General features: G+C 46.1%; 1 protein-coding gene across 2 annotated transcripts in view; it reads left to right on the top strand.

Moving 5' to 3' along the window:
- TBC1D1 (TBC1 domain family member 1) overlaps positions 1 to 21,394 on the top strand; it is a 214,962-nt gene that overhangs the window by 77,290 nt on the left and 116,278 nt on the right. Inside the window, exon 1 of one of the 2 annotated variants that reach the window (XM_079794361.1) lies at positions 5,297 to 5,538. The exons of the other annotated variant lie outside the window; for it this stretch is intronic. Coding sequence (XP_079650487.1) covers positions 5,509 to 5,538 — 30 coding nt within the window. The 5' untranslated portion in view covers positions 5,297 to 5,508. Of the gene's footprint in view, positions 1 to 5,296; positions 5,539 to 21,394 lie in introns of those variants that run through there. 2 annotated transcript variants of the gene reach the window in all.

Below are 21,394 nucleotides of genomic sequence, written 5' to 3'. Positions count from 1 at the left end.
GTCTTAGCATGTATCAGTACTTTATTCCTTTTAATGACCAAACTAGAGGCCCAGTGCATGAAATTCGTACATGGATAGGGTTCCTTGGTCTGGCTGGCAATCAGGGCCAATCGGGGTGTTCCTTCCCCGGTTGCCGGCTGCCGGCCGGGGCCTTCCTTTGTTCTGCACTGCCCCCTGGTGGTCAGCACATGTCATAGTGAGTGGTCAAACTCCCGAGGGGACAATTTGCATATTAGCCTTTTATTTTATAGGATAATGCTCCATTCTGTGGGTATACTACATTTTGTTTATCATTCTTCAATTGATGAACATTTAGGTGGTTTTCACATTTTAGCTATTTTGAATAATGCTCTCGTGAACAGTCAAGTACACATTTTTTCATGGACATATGTTTTCAATTCATAAATAATGACTTTTCTGGACTTGATAGTATTCTCAGCAAATATTTTTTTCTTGAAACAGACTTTTACGCTGGTGAGGTCTGACTACATGCCATCAAACTACAATTTACTAATATTCTCTCTCTACAATGTGAGCTCTGATTTCTGCCCTATCTGTTCTGGTAGGGCTTGATTGCAGGAGGTGAACTCCAGCCCTCTCTGCTCGGGTGCAGCTGGGGTCCTCCTTCCGGGAAAGCCCCTCCCTCATCACCATCTGTAGAAAGAAGTCCTGAAGTCTCCCAGCCAGGCAGCTACCTTTTGTTCCTCTGGCGGCTCTTCCCTGCCTGATCTTCCTGCCCCCCTCTCTGCCCCTGGAGGGGTTCAGGTGTGATCACTTTTGCTGTTTCTCGTAAGGACACGTGTTGCTTTATACAACAGGTGCTGATGAATATTCTCCAACTGAATAAACTGCTGATCAGCTGCTGTGATATTGTGATTTATAATAAGAAACATATAGGGTGTCCCCCCAAAATATATACACACACTTTGAATAATTATAAAGGCAGCGTTTATTAAAATACATTTCATATTCAAAATTGAGCTATCAGCTGTTAATGTGTGTATACATTTTTTTGGAGGGACACCCTTTATATTTGGTCTTTGTCCCCCTTCCCGGCACAGAGCTCATAAAACCCTTGGAATTTCCTGGGAAGAGGATGAGAAAGGTGTCCTTTGTCATGTTAATGAGGGGACTAAGTCAGGAAAGGTTGGAGGTTGGTTGCCAGGGGAACCAACCACCGGATGAAAGGGTTGAAGTTTTCAGTCTCGCTCCCTAACTCTGGGGAGGGGAGAGGGGCTGGCGCTTGACTTCAGTCACCTAGTGCTAGTGATCTAACCAATGATGCTTATGTGATGGAACCCCCGTAAAAACCCCAATGATGGGGTTCAGGGAACGTCCGGGTTGGTGAGCACACGTGGAAGCAGGAAGGGTGCCGCTCCCAGAGGGCGTGGAAGGTCTGTGTGCCTTCTCCACACCTAGCCCTCTTCATCTCTCCCATCCGGCTGTTTCTGAGTTACAGCCTTTTGTAATAAACCATTAAACTCGTAACTAAAAGGTTTCTCTGAGTTCTGTTAGCCATGCTCTAAGTTCATTGAACCCCAGAAAGGGGTTGTGAGAGCCTGTGATTTATAGCCAGTTGGCCAGAAGCGCAGGTGACAACCTGGATTGGTGACGGGACCTGCAGTGGGGGAAGAGGGAACAGTGTGGTAGGATCAAGCCTGTAATCTGTGGGACCTGACTATCTCCAGGTAGACTGGTCAGAGTTGAGTTGAACTGTAGGACTCCCAGGCTGGTGTCAGAGAAGTATTTGGTGGCGTGGAAAAACCCCACATACTGTCACTTGTAGTTGCCAAGTGTCAGGTGGTTCTGATTCATCTGAAGTTGAGGTTCCTTGTTGTTGGTATTGCAACGGCTCTGGTTTTAACCAGGTCTTGTAGGGAACTGGGGGGAGCAGGCTGGGAGGGGGAGGTCATGCTTTTGCGTCTTCCGGCCTCCCCACATTTGAGTTGGCGAGCAGCCTCTCTGGGAACCTCCCAACTCTCAGAAGGTTGCGCTGACCTTGCCTCTTGCTCCTCCTCGAAGGAGGAAAATGGCAGAAGAGTGGGGCAGGAGTGTCAGGGTTTGTTTGCGGGGTGGTTAGGGTCAGGCTTATAGGGGAGTCATTCTTCCAGTTCCTGCCCTTCTCCCTGTTTTCAACTCCTTCCTTAATGTCTCAGTATTGTGTTTTCTGTAGATCCTACTTGTTTAGATCTCTACAGTCCTATCTGGATAGTCTCTTCCTCTCCACAGAGTAACCATGTCTTTTTTCTTTTTTCTTTTTTAAATAAGTGATCTAGAACTATGGAAGTGGTTGTCAATTCTACTTGACAATCAGAATCACTTTAGGAGGAAAAATACACACACACACACACACACACACACACACACACACACACACACACACACTTCTCCAAGCTTAAGCAGACCTAGAGGTCACCAGCAATATTAATCTCGCAGGCTGAATTCATTTGGCTGAACACATTTTGTGTGGCGGGTGGAGTTTTAATAATTGAGCACACCTTCTCCAAGATGCCACAGTTCATTCATTCCTTATTGTCTCACACATGGCCCTCTTCACACATTTATGTGACCTGCCTACCCTCTGAGGTATCTGAGAATTATACCCTGCCCTAGAGCGGCCACATTATCAGTCTTCCTTCCCCACCTACTCTCCCCTCCACTCCCCCTGCACCACAGATAACTCTGATAGACAATCCGTTCTCAGAACCATCAGCAGCTTTGAGCAGTGACTGTCCTGTCTGCAGCGATTCTCAATTCTGGCTGAAAGAGAATCACAGGGAGCTGTTCAAAATTATCGATCCCTGGCCCACATACAGTTCTTCCCTGGGGGAATATCCAGTTTCTTGGGAGAAGGATACTTTTTTTCAGATGGGAGGGAGTGTGATGTTTTAAGAAAAATTCATCAATTTGGGTGTGGGATCAGTTAGATTGTCTAATGTTAACAGTTTCCCTTAATGAAATTTCAGATTATAACAGAATTTCTTTGTGCAGTGTGACTGGTAAGCTACATGTTGGCAGTGAATTAACATTAAGATCTTTCATGTGTATTTCTTAAAATATTTGGTGTTAGAGCTCCACACCTTACAAATCTACCCTGTGGGAAGGCACTTAGGTGCCCATGAAATGAGTGATTTTGCCCAGTCCTGGACCAGGGAGACCTGGAGCAGAGGGAGGCCTCTGTGAGTCCAAAAGATATGTCAGCTTTAGGCAAGTTCAGACCAAGGTCTGCAAGGGCCTCCACTGTTATGTGTATCTGTGGAGATGTGGATTCAGGTTTAAACAAATGAAGTTTTTGTTTAAAAGCTTCCCTATTTCACCTACACACTATCCCGTTGTACTGTATTACAGTCAGGATTTGGTCTGAATTCAATTTTTTTTTTTTTGGTAAGAAGTGCAATTTTTATTCTCCTAAATTTAATGGAAAAAAATGTTTGTTTTTGCTTCCCCACCTCCTACGCAAATAGCAGAAAATGGATCTGAATCAGTTAGAGGTAATTCAGGTTTCTTTAGTCAGTTTCGGGCTCCTCTTATTCTCTCCCTAGTGCTGCTTCTAAGTTCGGAGCATTCCTGTAAAGCTGGGGGGTGGAGTGACGGAGTGTGACCATGTTTGTCATCAGCCCAGCTTGCTCCGCCGGGTCCTCAGCTGCCCATCCACTCCCCTCAAAACTATGTTGTTGCCTAGGAACTCTGGAGGTTTCTCTCTAGCTCAGCTAGTTCACACCATTCCAAGGACACGGGACAATTTTAGCTGCCTTCTTAGGGGGTTGTTTGTCAGTAATTTATGATGATGATGATGATTAGACCAATGTCAATAAATCTCACATACAAGTGCATTCTCAAACTTTAATGTGCTACCTGGACTCGTGGTGAAATGAAGGCTCTGACTCAGTAGATCTGGACCAGGTCAGGGCCTGCATTTCTAACATTGTCAGGTGATATCAAGGCTGCTGGTCTTTGATTTTAATGGAGCTCTCAGCCTCCATCTCTTTCACTTGCTCGGGGAAGTGATGCGGTAACAGGGAAAGATGTGGTTAAATGACTACAAATGCACTCCCCTTTTCTACCTTTTAATTTCTTTAGGGAACATCTCTGCTTAAAAGAATGAAAGAAAACCACTTCCCGAGGATGCTTCTAAGGCTATTTTCAATTATCCAGATACTTCTGTTAGAATGATATCACCTTTGACTCCCCCCCCCCCCCCCCATGCCTTTATCCTTTATCTTATTCCCATGCACCCTACTGGAAGGAGAATAAAAGGACCACCATGACGCAGCAAGAAACCGAGGCAGAGACCCAGGGCCTGCAAGGAACTGAATCCTGAAAACAACGAGCGAGTGACAGAGAAAGGGACCCTTCAGTCCCAGCCCAGTCTTGAGGTGCCTGCAGCCCCAGCTAACAGCAATCGCCAGAGAGACCTTGAGCCAGAAACTGTTGTTTTAAGCGTCTCAGATTTGGGGTATTTTGTAACTCGGCAATAGATAACCAATATACCCACCTAACTCAGATGCCAGGCGTTTGGGGAATATCATTAAAAGGGCTTACTAACCTATCATGAAGATAATGCACAAGTGATATGACAAAAGGAAAGAGAGGGGAAATTCTTGGGCCGGGGTGGCCAATTGGAACTCAGTGAGTGGCTCAGCACGCATGACACATGCATCCGCTACGAGACCTTCGGCCTTTTTAATTTTATTTGTTTTTTTTCAACGTGGAACTCTCGGGTGTCTGAGTTTGAAACTCAGTCTAACCTTTGTAGCTATAAACTGACTGCTACACTTGTCTTATCATCTTGCCCTGGAAGAGAACCGGGAAACCAACCTTTCTCCCGTCGCTGCACCCCAGGCTGGCAGGAGCTGGAGGTTTTCCTCCGCCCTTTCCTAGTCTCAATAGCCCAGTTGTCTGACTCTGAGAAAACCACCTTCGATTATATAAAGGTTATTAGGAGCCAGGGAAACACTAGTCCTTTTGTTACCAGCAACCTCCCGACTTTAGGGGTGGGGGTAACCCCTGGAAAGTTGGGCGGGCTTTGTGTTCTCTCCAATCTGGGGCTCTTATCAAGCCTCAGAGACAGGGATTTCTAGTTTACAAAGCCGCGTCCCCATCGTCCAGGGTTCGGACTCCTCCTCCTCCTCCTCCCCGAGCTGCGCGCGGGGCAGCCCGGAGCAGGGGGACCCCGCGCCTCCCGACTTCCCGCCGCGCGCGCCCGAGCCCGCGGGTGGGGGTGGGGGTGGGGGGGTGAGGGCGGGGCCGGCGCTCCCCCTCCCCCGCCCCTCCCCGCGTTGTCCCCACCCACTTCCCTTTCTGGGTCGGGCAGTCCCGCGGGCGCGACCCTCCAGGCAGTGACGCGTGGGGAGGAGCCCGCCGCCGCCGCCTGAGCCGCCGCCAGCGCGGGGGAGCCATGCCCGCGCCCCGCCGCGCCCGGAGCCCGCCCCCGGCTGCCCGCCGCCCCACGAGCTGGCGGCGGGAGTGAGCGGGAGCGGCGGGCGAGGAGCCGCAGCCCGGCCCGCAATGTCACCATTGTTCAGCTGGGTGGCCAAGGTAGGCGGCGGCCGTGGCCGTAGCGGGCGGCCCTGGGAGCTGGCGTCCCGGCGGGCGCGGTCCTGGGAACAGTTGTAACTGTCAGGCCGTCGGGGGTCCGGAGCGCGGGGAGCGTTAGTGGCCGGGGGTCCGACTGAGCCGGGGCCGCCCGCGGCGGGGGGCGCCCCGGGGCCGCGGGGGAGAGCGGCCGGTGCATCCCGGGTCGTTGTCCTGGTGGTTCTCATTCATTCCTGTCCGGTCCCGGCGGAGCAAAGGGGCAAGTGGTGTCACGCCCATTTCACAGATGGGGAGAATGAGGCTGACTACGGGGACCCAGGGGTTCGCTCCTGGCGATCAGCGGTTCTGGCCCTGCAGCTCCCACCGTCCCCCCCACCCCCCTTCCCCCTTACACTCACCGCTTGGTGTTTTCCCGGTTTGGGGGCCCGGGGGTCATCCTCCTCGATCTCGGTGTGTGATTGGTTGTCTGGGATGGTACACTAAGGATGTCCACGAGGCTGATGAACTCAGTGCACCCAGGGGGTGCCTGTCTTTTGTTTTTTAACTCCCTGGTTTCAAAAGCAAGGTTTTGAAGTCTGAGTTGTAAACGTCAGTTCTTGGCTCTCTGTTTCCTTAAAGTTTTATTTTCAGATCGTTGGCGCCTTCAGAATAACCGAGCGTTACAAATCCAGACCAGTTTCACTCCTGCTAAAAGGAGGCGATAGGAGTAGATTTCCAGAGTTCCCACCAGCCTGAGAACACAGCAGTAGATAGAATAATGCCACCCGGAGCGCCAGGTGTTTGTGTGATTTGAAGGTTGCATCCCTCACAGCCTCTAGGGCCAGCAGGGCAATGGGGCATCTCTCTCGCTCCCCAGGATCCCTCCCTTTGCTAGCACCTTAGCAGGGCTGCTGCTCCCTGGGCATGGCAGGTTGAGTAATAGGCTCACATTGAGAAAACCCCTTAGCCATTCTGTGACCCTTTATGGGTACTAATTAGGTGGTCGTTATAGCTCTAGTTACGATGCAACGCTTTTAGAGTGTTATTTGAAAGTACATTTCTATGAGTACCTGTTAATGAGGCAGGTAAGGCTTTGCCTGTTATTTAGGTTTTAATAAAAGGGAGACACAGAAACAGAATATTAGTTATTAGACAGGTGCTATGTCCTATTCCATCACTGAAGCCTCAGAGAATCTTCACTTCCTGACACACAGCTGGTGGGAAAATGAAATGACAAACAAGTTTTGAATCATCACTTTTTGCTAAAGAAAAATTGATAATGTCCAGATTTTCTGGTTTGAATTGACAGCTAATATAATGGCTTTTATAAATAATGCTAATTTTAAAAAATGGTAGTATGTAGTTTAAAAAGTAATTCACGCTGTGTGGTCTGGTTATATTTTACTTACTGAGTCTAGGTTGAGGATTTGAATCTATTTTTATATATTTATGCTGTAAAGCCAAAAGGAGAAAAAAAATTGAAACTCATGTTTTTTAATTTTTAAATCAATAAGTTGTAAATCTAAAAAAAACCCCACAAAAAACCCCCAACATATTGCCAGTACTGTTTGATAGTTTTATTTACTTTTCCAAAATGTATCTAATTAAATACTTTTCTCTAAGGGAGTGAGATGGATTTTGTAGTTTACATTGGCCTGCAGAGGTGACAGTGAGAACACTAGACCCCAAAACCTTATTTAAAATAATAATAATAATAATGACTTTGATAAGGATTGTCAGCCAACTAGCAACACTTTTAAAAAGCTTATGTAAATGAACTACATGTTAATAATTGGATCTAAATTCTGAATCATGTTATTCCAAAGTTATTTAAACTGCAGAACAAAACCAACAACAAATTGAATTGTTTTTGGAGCAAATTTTACAGTTGTCAGCATAATTTTTAAAAATATTGTTACTTTATATTTTATTTCTTGTAGGTGGTGTGCTATTATAAATTGCATCCTGAAATTGATTTTTATAGACAATATGTTATTCTATAAGAGCTTTTAGACTATGAAAGTTCTTTTATTGGGGCTATAGATTATAAGAGTGATTTTCTATGGAATTTATTTGGTTTTCAGTTTAGAGAAGTCATTAACACACTTTGCATTATAGATTAGGGAATGTTTTAAAAGCAGAAGCAAGAGGCACAGATAATGCACACAATGTGCATAATCCCCAAGTGCATTTATATTTGGTTTTAGAATGACCCTTCAAAAACACACAAGTGCATATAGCACGCACCTGACATCTAATTTTATTTTCAATTTTGACCTTTGCAAACTGCACCTCAACAGCTGGTAGGAAAGGGGAGTGGGTGTAACTAGGAGCAGATGGATACCTGAACATGAATTTGCTTTTCTTGGGTGATGCATTAATATTGCATGACTATTTACAGTGAGCAATTTTATGGTGTAAGAATAAAGCCAAAACAGGGAAGGATTTTATTTCAAAGAGATTATCTGTTAAAAAAGAAAACAATACTATGCTTTTTTTTTTTTGGTTTGTTTTATATTGGGCATGACCTGGAACATTAAAGCAGGCATGCATTGTATCACAAACAGGGCCCCGTTATATAGAGGTGTGCTTTCTTGATTAGTCTTTCTTTGGGAGCACTGGAGTTTTTTTTTTTTTTTTACATAGATTATAAGTAAAAATAAACCTCTCAAGCTTTGTGATGTTCATACTAAACCCATACTCCAGCAACCTGGCAGTTTAGAGTATTTCTATGCCTCCATATATCAGTTGGTGAAGACTAACCACAGCAGAACTGCCAGGCGACTTTCTGAATTGCACCTGCCTGTAAAGATTATAGCTAAGATTATTGCTAGTACCTCAGATTAGTGGATTATAAATACATATGTCCATTTATCAGGTAAAATGGAGAATGGAACCTAAATCCAGTCAAATTTGCTGTGTTCTCAAATCCAAGTGCAGTTTCATATAGTTTAGGCCTTGTATTAAGTTATTTTCCAGTGCGCATGTATTTATTCAGCAGGTGTTTATTGGGTGCCTTCTGTGTACCAGGCCCTGCTCATGCCCTGGGGGAGTTAGTTCACTTTGCCCAATGGGTTCAGCCTTTAAAAAAAAAAATGCACACTGAAGTTTCATAAGCCAAATACTTAAAAATGCATTAGGGAAGGAATGAGTCCTTCTGTAAAACAAACAATCGATTACTAATAGATATTTTATGTAATACCAGGTTTCTCATATTTCGGCCTTGCTTAAAACATAGGTGTGCAGCCATGATTCATTTAATGTCATTCAACAAATTGTTTTTGATGCAGATATTTATGGAGCACCTACTATGTGTCAGGTACTGTTTGAAGAACTGGAGATTAAGTAGTGAACAAGGCAGACCTAGTCCATGTTTTTATGGAGCTCGAGTGCTGGATAGGAGAGACGGCTAGGAGAAGTAGGCTAACAGATGACCAAGGTAATTTAGATGGTGGTGAGTGCTAGGAAGGAAACAAGGCAGTTTGATAGAGTGACTGGGGCCTGGGGCGGCGAGGAGGTGACGTTTCATCAGCGTGGGTGAGAGGGCACTAAACATGGTCAAGGCAGAGGGAGCAGCAGGGACCTTGCAAGGCCCGGAGGTGGCACCAGGTGGGCCTGTTGAAGCAGCAGGAAGAAGGCAGGCAGACCCTGAACCCAGAGGGGTAATCTGGGCCAGGCCATTGAAGGCCCCGCCGGCGCCATCCAGGTTTGGATTTTCTTGACCGCGCAATGGATTAGAGCAGTGGTCGGCAAACTCAGTAGTCAACAGAGCCAAACATCAACAGTACCACGACTGAAATTTGTTTTGAGAGCCACATGTTGTAAACTTAAACTTCTTCTAACGCCACTTATTCAAAATAGACCCGCCCAGGCCGTGGTATTTTGGGGAAGAGCCACACTCAAGGGGCCAAAGAGCTGCATGTGGCTCGCGAGCCGCAGTTTGCCGACCATGGGATTAGAGGGTGTGAAAGAACCGGGGCGGGGGGGGGGGGGGTGGGGGGTGACCTCAGGCCCTGGAAGCAGAGAGGCTGTTGTTGTTCGGGCAGGAGGTGATAGTGGGGCTGGGACTTGGGGAGTAAGGAAGGGAGCACCAGTGGATACATAATCGTTCTTTCTCTTCTGAGATGATGTGACCCAGTGGCTTTGCTGTCTTGTTTGTCTGAGGTTGCTGCAAACGACCAGGTAGCTAATTACTTCGGCGTGGAGTTCAAGTGCAGCATGTCCTTTGTTCAGCTGCTTCTCACCACGGCTTCCAGGCGCAGCTGTGCCCAGCCGCTGGGCTTATGTATTTACTTACCTCTGAGGTTTTCTGCAGACGGGAGCAGCCCACCTCGGGGGCCTTAGATCGGCTGGACTCGCCTTTCTGTTTGCACAGCGCACAGCAGCCGTCCTGTAAGGTGTGCTCTGACTGGCCCGTGTTCAGGCAGCAATTCCTCTGTCTTGCTTCAAGTCAGTCCCATGTTGGTGTGTCCCAGCTTTATGTGATGGGTATTTAAAAATAATATAGTAAAAGTTTTTTTTTCCTCTCCTGTAGACTTATATGACTTTTAATTAGTGGATGTTTGAGTTTAATAAAGAGGGAAAACTTGTTGTCATAGTTAAACCATCCCTAGAATTTGAAAAATTTGCTGACTCTGCTCAGCAAAGCTTAATGTGGCCCCGAATGAGATTTCAGCTGAGAACCTGTGGGGCATTTTTGTCTGGCGGTGGTAGTAGCTCCTCTTGGCTTTGGGAGCGCAGGGTGGTTTTGCTAAGAGAGAATGGAGAAAAGCAGGGATAGGAACTCCACCTAATCCACGAGCCCAGAGCAGATCTCCCAAAGAGAAAAAAGCAAACGTTAGTTTGTTTTCCACATTCCCCAAACTGGTCTTAGCCTATGTGTGCCGCTGCCCCATCTTTCACCCCTTCCCGGAAACATCTCCGATTACTCATTCATTCATTCATTCATTCATTCGCTGAATTGTACTACACAGGGTAGAGAAGATAAGCCCTAGGGCATGTCCTCTGCCCTGTGGGAGCTTCTCTGCAAGGGGAGGTTAGACCACCCGCCAGCTGGGCTGTGGCATGGGAGAGAAGGGAGGCTCTGGCCCCGCGGGAAGGTGGTCAAAGAGGAGTCACCCAAGGGTGGCAGGCAGTTGGAGTAGCACGTGCAGAGGATGGCCTGCCAGCACGTGGGAGGAACCTCGGGTGCAGGCTGCTGGTCAGGCTGGAAGGAGAGTACGTTATAGGGAGTAGCAGAGGGTGAGACTGGCCAGGTGAGCAGGGGCCAGGATGCACGTGGCACACAGACCCCTTCAGAGGAGCTGGCATTTTATCCTGGGGCAATGGGGATCCCTGTAGGGACTAGAGCAGGTCTTTGCCCAAACTCTCGTAGCCACATAGCCCATTCTGTGTGAGGCCTTGAGTTACAGTTATTTGAATATTTTATCTCTTCTCCTAGCCCAGTGGTCGGCAAACTCATTAGTCAACAGAGCCAAATATCAACAGTACAACGACTGAAATTTCTTTTGAGAGCCAAATTTTGTAAACTTAAATTTTTTCTAATGCCACTTCTTCAAAATAGACTCGCCCAGGCCGTGGTATTTTGTGGAAGAGCCACACTCAAGGGGCCAAAGAGCCGCATGTGGCTCGTGAGCTGCAGTTTGCCGACCACGGTCCTAGCCTGTAAGCCCCATGAAAACAGAGGTGGTGTTGTGTTTTATGCCAGGACATACAGATCACTTGGGCATCTTGTTCAAGTGCAGTTCTGCTTTAGAAGGTCTGGGATGGAACCCAAGGTCCTGCATTTGCAACAAGCACCCTGGCGATGTTGGTGCTGCTGGTCTGGGGACCACACTTGGAGTTCCTACTGTCTGTGTTTTCTGTTACAGCTACCTTTAGATATAGGAGTTGCTAATTTTTTTTTTTCTAAACAAATGCCATGATTTCAGGTTAGTTCCTTGTATCCTCTGGGAGGATAACAGTAGAGATTAATGAAATAAAACTTAAAATCAACAGTAACCTTGAAGTTGGGTGTCTGGGGAACAGGAGTGGAAGGAAGATCTTACACTGTGTGCTCTTGCACCTTTAAAAAAATTTGAACTTTTTACATATTAACTCTTTAGTTTATTGAAATTTAAAAATACATTGTTGGCCTTTTCTCTTTTTCAGTATATTTAACTTTACCCCAAATGCCATTAGGATACTAACATAGAGTAGGAATCAGATTATTATTCAATAAATAGACTCATTGTCCCCCCCCCCCCTCATTTTTAAATAGACGTTTAAAAAGAGCAATTATACGTTTCACAGCAAAATTAAGCAGAAGGTTCAGAGATTTCCCATAGATCCTCTGTTCCCGCACATGCATAGCCTCCCCCGTTAACAATACCCCCAACCACGTTGGTACGTTTGTGACAGTTGCTAAACCTGCACTGACATATTATCATTATTACCCAAGTCTATAGTTCATTCTTGGTGTTGTATATTCTGTGTGTTTGGACAAATGTATAATGACATGTAGTGTATACCAAAAAGCTCCACTGTCCTAAAAATCCTCTGTGCTCTGCCTGTTCATGTCTTCCTCCCCTCACCCCCTGGCAACCACTGACCTTTGTAATTTTGCCTTTTCCAGAATTTCATATAGTTGGAACCGTAAAGTATATATCTTTTTCAGATTGGCTTTCACTGAGTAATGTACATTTACGTTTCTTTTGTGTCTTTCCCTGGCTTGATTGCTCCCTTTTTAGTGCTGAATAGTATTCCATTGTCTGGACGGACCAGGTTTATCTGTTCATCCATAGAAGGACATCTTAGTTGCTTCCCAGTGTTGACAATTACGAATAAGCGGCTGTAGACATCTGCGAGCAGGTTTTTGTGTGGACATAAGTTTTCACCTCCTTTGGGTAAATGCCAGGGAGCACAGTTGCTGGATCGTACAGTAAGAATATGTGTAGTTTTAAATAGACTTTTTAAAAGAGCAATTTTAGGTTTCGCAGCAGCTGTGGGAGATGGGGTACGAGTGTATAATGTATCTCTTCTCTTTTAATATGGGAGCTTGATTTTTCTCAGAAGAACATCAGCTGTCAAGCTGCCTGCCAAAGTGGCCATAACATTTGCTTCCCACCAGCAGTGAGAGAGAGTTCTGTTGATCCACATCCTCACCTGCATTTGGCCCTGTCAGGGGTCCAGGTTGTGGCCATTCTAATAGTCGTGCAGTGGCATCTCATTGTTGCTTTAATTTGCTTTTCCCTGATGACATATGATGTGGAGTACTCCCCTCCCCCTTTCTTTTGGTTGTTAACTTATAATGAGTAAAAATAATAAATTAGTCCTTTTAAATTTTATTTTATAATACACAGTGATATTCAGGAACATCTATAAAACAGAAAAGCAATACTTTATATTGGTTATATTTGTGAATCTAAACAAGTATCCCTAATTTCCCATTATTTCTATTATCTCGGATTTTACTCTTGGAAGAGTGATGAACCAGCAGTCTTCTGCATATTTGTTAGGTTTATAAGAAAGACATAATGGAAAAAAAATTTTTTTAGTGTTCATGTACTTTGGTACCTTTCCTGCAAATTATTTTTATATCTGTCAGGTGTTATAATGGGATTAAACTCACAGGCTTTGTTCACTTACTTTGGTTAACTTTGCTGAGCCTGTTTTCTCATCTAGTATATTCTGTATTTATCTTAAAAAAAAAAGTAGATCCTGTTTTAAAATTGAATAATGTCAAAGTGTGCTTAAGAAATGGTGAAGAACATTAGTGAATGTAAGTTGTTTCAAACATGGTTGACTTTGTGATTTAAGTCCATGGGTTAGTGCATGTGTGGTGCTGGGCACCGTGGCTCCAGAGATGAGCAGGCCATGGGCCCAGCCTTCACGCAGCTTGTCGTCTAGCAGGGAGAAGGCACCTGGGAAGATAATAAATGTGATAATACAGGTGCATGCAGAGGGAATCACTCTGCTGGGCTTCCGGGGAGACCTTTGAAGGAGGTGAGGTCTGAGCTACGTCTTTAAGAGAAAGATGATTGAGTTGATGGGTGGAGTATGTAGATGGTGGAAAGGAATAAGAAATACTAGTGGTAGTTTTCCAGCATGTTTTGGAATTATTCAGGGTTGCTTTCCAAGACTGTTTGCCTTGTTTTTGAGACCAGTGATTTTTAACCTTGGGGAAGGCACATCGGGTTAAAGAAATTACCCAGTTATAGGGAGATTTGTAGTTAACAAAAGGCCCTATCTTTCATCCCAGCACACCCTAGGGTGTGCACACACAAACACATGCACACACACATCAGTAGTTGTGGTTAGCCTGGTGGTGGTCATTTTGCTGTTACCAGAGTGTAATCTTGAGTGTAATTCCATTGTCTGTTTTCTACATGAGGAAACTGAGACCCAGAGCAATGAAGTAATTACATTTGAACAATCACACAGCTGGTTTGTGGCAGAACTGAAACCCAAGTTCTTGGACCCCTGGTTTTTGCATATCTTGTTAATGTTGCCCTGCTCACGTGTTTGTGCTTTGTCTCTAAAGTATGTCACTAAAGTCAAAAGTGTGTGTGTGTCTGTCAAGCAATATATTGTATTTCAGAATACTTGATGTGGTCACCCGCGTCTATCCATGTGCACTTCAGAGTGGGTCGAGGTGCCTGCAAGGAAGAGGGCAAAGAAAGGAAGCCTGACGCTGGGCATCTGTCTGTTGGGAGGATGGGTGGAGATCCTCGGACACGGGAAGGTGTCATAAATGCCACGAGCCGGGGAGGCCTAGCTGTGAGATCTGTGTGCAGGAAGAAGCCAGGACCCGAGTGTGGAAGAGAATGGAAGTTGCGGGAGTCCAGCGTGGCTCCTGGTGTTGGGCCGCAGTGGCACTCCGGTTTTCACTTAGTGTTCCCATTTCCAGGAGCGTGGCCTGTGGGAGGTGGGGCGGGAGTGTCTAATGTATCTCTCCTCTTCTGATTTGGGAGGTTGAGTTTGTGCAGAAAACATCAGCTGCAAAGAGGATTTAACAGGAGGAAAAATTACATTAGGGTAAATACAACGACGGGAAAAAAAGAGGTAATTATGTTTTGGCGCACTTAATATGTGCCAGTTGTTATGTTGGGAGTAGTCAACTTCCAAATAATTGTGGACGCGATCGTATTATTCCTGACTCCTGTATTTTTTGGAACAGGAGTGTGAGGAAACTGAAGTTCAGAGGGTTAGGCCACATAGAGCTGTTAAGATTCAAGCTCGAATTGTCTGGCTTTATATTTACATTTTATCTGTTGTACCTATGCTATCTTTGTCATAAAGGGATTGCAATACAGGTTCAGGATATGGGGCGGGGCGGTCAGAACTTTGAAAAATATCTTTCCCACAAAGAAACTTTTCTCCCTTAGGCGAGGGGCATAAAATGAATAACTAACCTGCTTTTAAAAATAGGTGTGCAATATTGAGAGAGAGAGTTAAACATCCATCAGCTCCCTCCTGCACATCCCCTACTGGGGACCCAGGCGGAGCTGTGCACTGACCTGGAATTGAACAGGACATTTCAGTGCACTGGATGACACCCACCCAACTAAGGTACACGGTGAAAGCAGAGTTTATTCCTGTGTTTCTATTTATTAATTATTACTTTCCATACCAACAACTCTAAAACTACATTTCCCACACTCTGTATTTTCCTTCTGCCCTTTTATAATCTCTCCTTATGACTTTCCCACTCTTCCATGCAATCATTTTCCGTCCTTTACAGTAGATTAGTTCATATTTTTCATAATTTTATAGGCACTGTAAGGTGTGTACTCTTTAACAAATACCGGTTTAAAAAAATAAGTAAAAATAGGTGTGCAATATTGAAGCGATACAGGAAGTAGAACTAATCATATTTGAATCCCTGAATTTCATGGTGTTCTGAATTAGGGGGAAAAGAAAACGGGAAGTAAGTGGAAAAAGCACTGGTAGGAAAATCGAAGACAGGTCACGATTGTGGGGAAGTTAGGGGCCCTTGGGATGGACCGAAAGAGTTCAGTTTTGAGATGACCGTAAACCTGAGTTTTCTCTTTTCTTGTTCACTTGAGTTGGGAGCTTCAGGGTGTGTTCACTTGTTATCTGGCATTCTTTTCAAAGCACCGTGAAACCATGCTGCTTCGTTATTCAGCTTCTCCGGAAAATTTTCCCAGTGATAAGAGTCTATTCTGAGTCGGCTCTCCAGAGAATGTGACCACAGTGGACGTTTGCTCCAGCCCAGGGCAGTCCACCAGACAGGAAGTGAAAGGCGTGGGCTGGAGCCCAGGTTTGCCCTGAGTTTGCTGTTGAACCCTGGCCAGATGCCATGGGAATGATGACCACTGCCCTGCTGCCTCTGAGGTAGCGCTGTTTGGGGGTCACACGAGTGATGTGAGGGAGTGTCAACTGCCAGGCACTCTATAGGAAGAGCCTGTCTAGGCCACGTGGTAGGTGCAGCCATAGGTTTCCAGTATATTTCTTGACTTATACTCAAGTTATGCCTCCCTGGGGAGTTATGCCTTGCTCTGTGGAATGAGGACACCGTGTTGAATGATTGCTGTGATTCTTGTCAGTTTGGAATCTAGGTCTGTATTACTGCATGTCAGGCCCATCATCTTAGATTGTCCACCTCTGATAGGGAAGAGGGAGCCCCTGGAGCCATTGGTCTGGGACACCTCTTCCTTCCACCTGTTACCAGGGGAGAAGTGACCTCCAGCAAGTCACTTCTCTCTAGGCATGAATGTGTTCATCCACAAAGTGGGGACCATAGCCACCCTCCAGGCTGCGGAACATCTTCGAACAATGCCCGGCTCAGGGAAGCACTAACAGGCTTTGGTGAGCCAGCACTGTCATTGCGGCCACCGCCATCATCATCGTGGAATGGAGGGATAGAGAAGACCTTTACAGTTCCTTAGTTCTGTCCTCCACTTATTTATTATTTAACTATTTATTTATTTAAAGATTACAAAAAGGGAGCCCTCCAGAGGAGAGGCCACTTTCCCAAAGCCGCAGCTTAGGTGTTCTGACTTAGTCCAGAGGTCTTTGCCATCACCTGATATTCACTATGATATTAGAGTCTTCTGTTGTTGTATCACATTCTGCATGAATTAAGCACAAGCCCTGGTTCAGCCGTACAGAACAAGAGCAAAATGCTTTTGTCAGGCCACAAGCAGTGTAGACCAGATGAAGGGAGAATGGGGCAGAGAGAATCCACAGGCCTCTGCCACCAGCAGCCCCTGTGACCTTGCCCAAGGTTACGCTCTGCCTCAAATTCCCCTTCCCTAAACGGGAGCGGCTGCTCAGCTGTTTTTGAAGCCTTCTTCATCTCTTAAAATACGATGGAGAATTTCTTCGCTTCTACGGCTGTTCAAGTCCAGGAAATACTGTGCCAACCAAAGATGGAGATTCTCCAATTTTGGGAAACTTTAAAAATAGGAAGGAAGTTTATTTGTTTAGCAGAGTCCATAATTGTAGGCCCCTGAAGGCAGAGAATTGACCAAATGGTATTTTGCGGAAGTCTTTTTCATCCACAGGGCGGACCCACAGGAAATGGTCCTTAGGTGAAAACAGACTGCGAGGTCTTTGAGACCATATTTGCTTAGAGACATTCGCACAGGCCCATTGTGATGGTCTCTATTGTGTCAGGTTTTTTGTTTTTTTCATACATGTAAGTTTCCAAAGTTAAAATATTAGTGATTTGTAAAATCTGACTTTAGAAATACAAACCAAAAGCCCCTTGTACATAGATTATGAAGAAATTAATTGTATAATGGGCTAATACATTTACTATGGTCACAACCCTCTTATGGTTCCAGAAATAGCTGTATTTCTTTTTTAAAAAAAATATTTTTATTGATTTTAGAGAGGAAGGGAGAAGGAGAGAGAGATAGAAGCATCAATGATGAGAGAGAATCATTGATCGGCTGCCTCCTGCACACCCCACACTGGGGATTGAGCCTGCAACCCGGGCAAGTGGCCTGACCAGGAATCGAACCGTGACCTCCTGATTCATAGGTCAACGCTCAACCACTGTGCCACGCCGGCCGGGCAAAAATAGCTGTATTTCTGAGTTTCTAGGTGAGGGGAAGGGATTCTCTTCCCATATTTGAAGGTAATAATACGTAGGAATTTGTGTTATGCTGGAGTTTCAGTAAAGGCAGCCCTTCAGTTCTACCACCCAGTTTTAACATAGCAGAAAGAACGTCATACCAGAGTCTGAGTTCGTCAGTTCTCCGCCCTCTCAGCGAGCTGAGATTGTGAGGGCTGGAACTTTTCCCCCCGGGAAATTCCTCAGTGTGCAAGACCACCAGAGCATGCAATTCTGTGTAGTTTTGCAGTTGCCACACAATTTAGAGTAGTCCCATGACGTTTCCAACATTCTTGGCCAACAGTGCCAGCTTCTCCTTCAAGTTCAGTGTTGATCATGATATTGTGCATCTTCTCTGAGCCGGACACTTGGGGCATAGGTGCCAGGATGAGAAAGACACACAGTTGCTGCCGCGTGGAGGGGAAGGCAGGGGTGTGCTGAGGTTCTTACACAGTAGTCCTGCAGTGGAGCGGGCTGAGGGAGATGCAAAACCTCCGAGGAGCCATTTGGGACACAGAGGTGGTAATTTTCCAAATGCAGAGAATCCCTCCTGACAATCTCACTGTTGGTTTTAATCAGCGGGGAGAGTCAGGACTGTTTGTACACCGGTAGCTGAACATCGTCCTTCTCAAAACCGTTGTTTTCCTGTTGGGAGTGGCCACGTGGTTTGGATATGGGTGTTACGAAAGGCCTACCGTGTCCTGGAGCACCTCTCTCTGCGGATTTGGGGCCTATTTAGGTCTCTGACCATTTTTTCTTTAATCCTGATTGAATAAACAGGCAGTGAGCCCCCTGCCCCCTCTCTGTGGGGGAAGGGCCCAGGATGGGCTCCAAAGCCCACATCCCCACATCCCGCCTGCTGTCAAACTTGACAGTGCAGGCCCAGTGAGACCTGGGAGTCTACAAGACAACCCCAAAGTCCCTGGAAATGGTGGCACCTGCTGCTGTTCTATTTTTTTTAAAATTTAGTGGGTTTAGACATTTTAGTTTAATAAGTACATTTCAAACCAAAGACTGTATTTCATCCCAGTTAAAAGCAATCATGGGCACCTGGTGTGGTCTAGAAAAAGAGCCCTGGATGGGTGGGTTTTCTGATGAAATGAATAGGTTGAATGAGAGGTTCCAGGGTCTCATCCAGGGGCTGAGAAAGAACATTTGGGTGGAAGCAGCGACATGAGCAAAGGCCTGGAGGTGGAAATTCAAATGAGCAGGAGCCCAGACTTTGTTTGAGCGGAGCTGGTGAATAGGAAACTCACAGGGAAGAGATGACAGGGGTTCTGAAGGTCAGGCTGGGGTGCTGGCGTTTTGGAAGAGATGAGAGAGCAGCCCTAGGTTTGTGAGTGGCAGGCTGAGGCCCTCAGAGTGTGTTTCGGAAGATGAGGCCGTCAGTGGAGAGTGGGATGGGTGGGTAGATACACTGGGAGAGGCCAGGGCAGGGCTGCCGGTCAGGGGTCTTGCTGTAGCTGAATTAAGCACAGGCCTAGACCAGCGCTTGAGGTTTGGGGCTCATCGTGAGAGAGCTGATGGAAAGATGGGGTAAGGAGAGAGAAGAGTAGAAGCCACTTTCCAGGTGTCAAAACGAGTTCTCTAGAAGGCATCTGGGAGACCAGGAGAAGTGAGAGAAGCCTGTTTTAGGGCAAAGAGCATGAGCTGGATTTGGGTGTTTTAAGGTAAAGGTGCCTGAAGTCTGTGAGTCTTGAGGTGGTTGGAAATTTGAGTCAAGTTGAGGAAAGAATTCAGAGCTAAAGCTGTAGATTAAGAAATTATTAGAAGGAGACTAGACTTTGGCTGGTGAGCACACAAGAATGTGCAGATAATGTAGTGTAGAATTGTACACTTGAAACCTAGATAATTATTGACCAATGTAACCCCAATAAATTCAGTTGTAAAGAAGGAAAAAAAGAGTAAAAAAATAAAAAAAATTGATACTTTTCAGCCTTGGGGGAGTGGATGAGACTCCTGGAGAGAGACCGAAAAAGCAGAACAAATCCTTTCCCGAGTCCAGACATCTGGGGGGCGGGGCGATTGCCTTTCACTAAACACCTTCTGAAGGAGAGAACCATGGTATTAAGATGGCCTCGATCCTCCCCTCCCCTTAGGGCTTATCTTTATTTTATTTTTCCTCTTATCCTCGTACATCAAGAGGAGGTCTCACTTCGGAAAACGGCAGGATTCAGAGAGTACAGTTCCCACTTGGTGGGTGGAATTCTTGTTCCTTGACTAGAATTAATCGAGGGTAGATCAGAGGTGAAGTTCAGGGAGTCCCTGAGGCTTCTCCACACACGTTGGCCGTGCCCTTGGCACCGGAAAAACAACAAAGCTCTGAGTACCCGCCCAGCGGCCGATCTTGGCTGGCAGTGCCAGTCTTTATCTCCTGTTGGCCTTGGTTTCCGTGTTGGTTCTCTAGGAATGTTCCCGGTTTAAAATACCTGGTCTTGTGAAGATGAAGTCACCCTCTGCTCCCCACCACCTCCTCCAGGCCCCGCCCAGTAGGGGGCACAGAGCAGGGAGAGACGGCCCCGTGGCTCAACTACTGCAGTTTCTTCCTCACTGTCTGTCTTCACACAAAGCCCTGGACTCGGGGAATTGAAAGTCTGACTTTGAGCAGCGAGGACATGCTCTGTCCATCCGGTTCTCGAACCTTCTGCTCAAGGGATGCTCAGCATTCCTTAAGAAGTCCACACCGTTGAGAGGTTTTTATACTCCAAGCAGAAATCTTTCTCACTTCGTGTCTCACCTTCTTTCCTTCCCATGTATGAGAGCATGCTCATGCCTCCTCCCTGTGACAGGTTTGCGCAGGCAGTGACCTGTGCCCTGTCTTCCTTCCCAGGCCGAACCCCTGAGCTCCTCTCCCCGGTCTCCACCCAGGGACTTGCAGGCGCCCTGGGACTCTCACTGCCGCCGCCTTTCAAGTCTCCTAAAACCAAGACTGGAACTTCCGATGTGGCCTGGTTTACAAGGAAGGGCTGTGAGGCCGTGGCCCGTTGCTTAACTTAAGGCTGGCATTTCTCCTAATGCCAGGGGCTTGGCGTTCCTTTTCATTCCTTTGAGTATTCAGGTCACTTTGCTGGACGATCCTGGGCTTATAGTCAACAAAATCCTTAAATCTTTCTCACATGAACTTCTGGCAAGCTGGGTCTGTCCCATGGATACTTACTGGCTGAGGGTGTGTGTGTGTGTGTGTGTGTGTGTGTGTACTTTATATATATCACCATGTTCCTGATGTTTGGATTTTTGTGGTTTGTTTTCTTTCTCTATTAGCTAATTTTGTAAATGGTAGTGACATGAAGAGAACTGTAGTTTAGTCAATAATAGTGTAGGTACTGGACATATCGGGGAGATCACTTTGTAAAGTATATGATGGTCTAACCACTATGCTGTACACCTGAGAGTAATACAAAATAATAATGGATGTAAACTGTAATTGAAAAACAAAAAGGATACCGTAGTTCATTCCCTTTAACGTGACAGAGGACATAGCCAGGGAGAATGTGGCTGGGAGGGATGGTTGGGTGCTAGTATAAGATCCTGTTTTCTTTCTTTCTTTTTTTTTTTTTTTTTTAAATATATTTTATTGATTTTTTACAGAGAGGAAGAGAGAGGGATAGAGAGCTAGAAACATCGATGATAGAGAAATATCGATCAGCTGCCTCCTGCACACCCCCCACTGGGGATGTGCCCGCAACCAAGGTACATGCCCTTGACCGGAATCGAACCCGGGACCCTTGAGTCCGAAGGCCGATGCTCTATCCACTGAGCCAAACCGGTTTCGGCCTGTTTTCTTTCTTACACACTAGAAGCGGAGGCAGGTCGGGAGGC

This window comes from Cnephaeus nilssonii (genome assembly GCF_951640355.1).
Source record: "Cnephaeus nilssonii genome assembly, chromosome: 1".
NCBI lineage: Eukaryota > Metazoa > Chordata > Mammalia > Chiroptera > Vespertilionidae > Cnephaeus > Cnephaeus nilssonii.
This window is presented reverse-complemented; position numbering and strand designations above follow the sequence as displayed.